The sequence below is a fragment of the Trachurus japonicus genome, chromosome 6 (genome assembly GCF_045865225.1).
Source record: "Trachurus japonicus isolate A0001 chromosome 6, Traja_1.0".
In the NCBI taxonomy this organism is placed as follows: Eukaryota; Metazoa; Chordata; class Actinopteri; order Carangiformes; family Carangidae; genus Trachurus; species Trachurus japonicus.
The window spans coordinates 13,488,245-13,491,907 of record NC_140912.1 but is presented as its reverse complement, the minus strand read 5'-3'; the positions used below and the strand labels follow the sequence as shown (position 1 = coordinate 13,491,907).

At 37.5% G+C, this 3,663-nt stretch overlaps 1 protein-coding gene across 1 annotated transcript; it reads right to left on the bottom strand.

Moving 5' to 3' along the window:
* Nucleotides 1-229: 229 nt before the first annotated feature.
* LOC146985782 (uncharacterized) lies at nt 230-1,595 on the bottom strand. The gene is made up of 2 exons (XM_085780451.1): nt 1,507-1,595; nt 230-1,228 (listed from the first exon to the last, which is right to left on the bottom strand). The coding sequence occupies exons 1-2, from the start codon at nt 1,522-1,524 to the stop codon at nt 230-232; spliced, it is 1,017 nt and encodes a 338-aa protein (XP_085636577.1). The 5' UTR covers nt 1,525-1,595.
* Between the last annotated feature and the right edge of the window lie 2,068 nt (nt 1,596-3,663).

The window sequence follows — 3,663 nt, the reverse complement described above, 5'->3', positions numbered from 1 at the left end:
ATATTTTCTACTTGAATGAAGCATAGTAAATAGCAAAGTACCATAATATGCAAATACTCAAGTATATTGTATACCAGAAAATGTTCTCAAGGACTGTCCATGAGCAAAAGTAATACAATTTCAAAAGTAACTGAAAATAAGTTACTCTGTATCTGAAAATAACAACAACAACGACCACTCAGGTTGCATGCAAATAAACGTTTTTAAGACATTTCATTTGTTAAATACTTCAAGTACCGAATACGCTGGAAGAGTCTGAGGTTTGCTTAAACTCTTCTCCTATGGTCACTAACATATGGCTTTTGATATGGCTCCTCAAATTTGACGATGTTCTGAAACTCTTCTCACACTGGTCACAAACATACGGCCTCTCCCCAGTGTGGATGTGCTGATGGACAGTTAATTCCCATAATCTTTTGAAACTCTTCCCACATTGGTCACAAAGATACAACTTTTCTCCAGTGTGGATGCGCAGATGATTGGTGAGACTGGTTCTAGTAGCGAAACTATTCCCGCACTGGTCACAAACATACGGCCTTTCACCAGTGTGGATGCGCTGATGACTGGTGAGATTGCCTCTAGTAGCGAAACTATTCCCACACTGGTCACAAACATACGGCCTTTCTCCAGTGTGGATGTGCTGATGTTTGGTGAGATTGCTTCTAGTAGCGAAACTATTCCCACACTGGTCACAAACATACGGCCTCTCCCCAGTGTGGATGCGCTGATGTTCAGTGAGATTGCTTCTAGTAGCGAAACTCTTCCTACACTGGTCACAAACATACGGCCTCTCCCCAGTGTGGATGTGCTGATGTTTGGTGAGACTGTTTCTAGTAGTGAAACTCTTCCCACACTGGTCACAAACATACGGCCGTTCTCCAGTGTGGATGCGCTGATGACTGGTGAGACTGTTTCTAGTAGTGAAACTCTTCCCACACTGGTCACAAACATACGGCCTTTCACCAGTGTGGATGCGCTGATGACTGGTGAGATTGCTTCTAGTAACGAAACTCTTCCCACACTGGTCACAAACATACGGCCTTTCACCAGTGTGGATGCGCTGATGTTTGGTGAGACTGGTTCTAGCAGTGAAACTCTTCCCACACTGGTCACAGACACTAGGCTTCTTCACGGTGTGGACACACTCTGGCTGATGTGGCCCATGTCCTCTGGTTAAACACCTTTCATCTTCATCTTTAGGTCCAGCTTGGTTTTGCTCCATATGTTTCTAATAAATAAAAACGTACAGGTGACATTGAATGGTCACGTTCATGAAATCTTTATTATTGTAAATGAAGATGGTTGGAAAACATTCATAGTTAATGTTTTACAAGAAGTGTGATGAAAAATCAATTTATTCTACTGGTGCAAGTTACAACTGCTGATTTGAACTGAGTAAATTGAGAGAATTTATATCACTAAGATGTATTTGAAGTTATTCCAGATAAACCAGGAGTCTGTTGACTGACTTTAAGTGTTAAATTTATAGTTATTTTTCAGTCTTACCTCTGCAGTGGAGCTCATGTTTCTGCTGCTGTTTCTCTTCTTCTACACCAAATTCTCCTCCACCCGTCAGTCAGCTCTGACAAAGATAATAACAACACTAAAAGTCCACAGAGCAATAACTATGACAATGACTGCAGAAATACAGCCGGGTCCTTCTACTGTATCTTTCAGCAACAGAGCCAAGAGAATAAACTTGCAAATCATTCAAATGATTTCTCTAAAATATCTAAATGATGATTTTGTTAAATGGTATAAAATTATATTTATTGAATTTATATATGAAAGCCCATTAAAAAACTCTACAAAGGAACTCTACATCAACATCACATTTATCAATATATGAAAATGTTCCTTTGGATAGGTTTTATATACTTTTACATCAATGCTTTTATTTTGTAGGTACATGTCATATCTAAATCTAACAGCTTATGCATAATGTAACGTTTGCATATAATTAAATGTACATTTCTGCAGGCTAACACTAAAAGACCCTCGTCTAAACTGACCATCAGTTCACTAGACCACAAGTGTAAAACATTTAAAGAAGTTTCATCTCACCGTGTAATGTCACTGTGTAGTTCAATCCCTGCAGGTGAAGGCAATCTTCATGCAGAGCTGCAGGTGTCTCTGTACTTTTGAATGTAAACGGATGATTTCCATGGTGACCGAAGTAGAATCCACCCAAAACATTGACAGTGTGGTAGCTTTTTAAAAATAAACACTCCAAACACAAGAGGTATCTACCAAATGCATCCTGGTCAAAGCTATGTTACAGAAAAAAAAAACATTCATGTCATGTTATGATAAGATCAATATAACAATGCATTGTTAATGCAACCCTATTATGCTGTGAATTGCTGTCATTGAATGTTTCCAATCCCTATGAGACTGTTGAAATTCTCCTGCTTGTGATTACTTCATGTGCCTCACCTGTGTTTACACCACTCTTGTCTCTTTGCCTTATGGGTTTGAATCCTATAGGCTACCTGTAGCCCTTTGTCGCATGCCATCCCCTCTCCCTCTCTCTTCCTGACATTCAGAACTATTGATTAAAAAAATGTCTAAGCTTTTTTCCATATCAATGTTCAGATTTTATTTGCAAAAAGCGGGTGATTTGAATTAAATAAAGTGTTAAACTGGGAGCCTAGTATTCATTGGAAATGAAAAGGAGGTTGAGCACAAAACTAAGAGCCTCTAAAAGGATAATCAGACTTTTTGTACAATACAGAAAGATTAATCAACAGCTTCTTTTCGTCTTCGACCACAGAGTGTCAACAATAATACTAAAAGATAACAAAATGCATAAGGGGGATAAGAGTGGGATAAATCATTGAATCCTTGGTTATTCTGGACCAAAATGAATAAAACAGGGAAACAATCTGCAGAAGCTTTCATAGGATTTCTAAGAGGCAGTTTATAACCTCTAAAATTGTTAAATTATTTGAAAGGACTGTCTTCAGATGAGAGTGTCCTGCTCTAGTAACAAAATGGTTTCTGTTTATTGTACACTGATCATACATGTACTTTCATCTTTATAAGTAATAAGAAGAGCGTTTTATTCATTCAAATTCATTTCATTGCATTAGAGGCACTTACCCTATTTGCATAATACTAACACACTACTTGGATAAAATCAATCACACATTTCATGACTTGCACGACTAATTTTTCAATAGTTTCTTTTTGGCTCATGATTTGAATACATCATGTAATGCAATCTAGTAAGAAGGTGCATTTCCTGAAACACTATCACAGCAGCCATAATACATTTCATTGTGGAGATTATTGGAAGGACTAAAAGCATCACTGTTATCCTGGAAAATTAAAAGATTTGAGAGAATAAGAGCCTGAATGTACACTGATATCAACAGCATTTATTATTTCTATTAGTTATACTGTACATTTTGCCTTTGGTGTAAAGTTTTCGTTTAATATGAAAATCCAGCAACTTGCTCCCACTCAAGGTTGAAACCAGATTGGTCAAGAGAACCCATGAGTCTGTTTTTCAAGCTGTTCCTAAGTCGTCTCAATGCTGCTCACCTTTGTGATGGTAAAAAAAGAAAGAAAGAAAGAAAGAAAGAAAGAAGAAAAAGAAAAGAACCATTCACCCTGTGTCTACTTTAAATACAACGAGTCTAAAATGCTGAAATTAGCTAA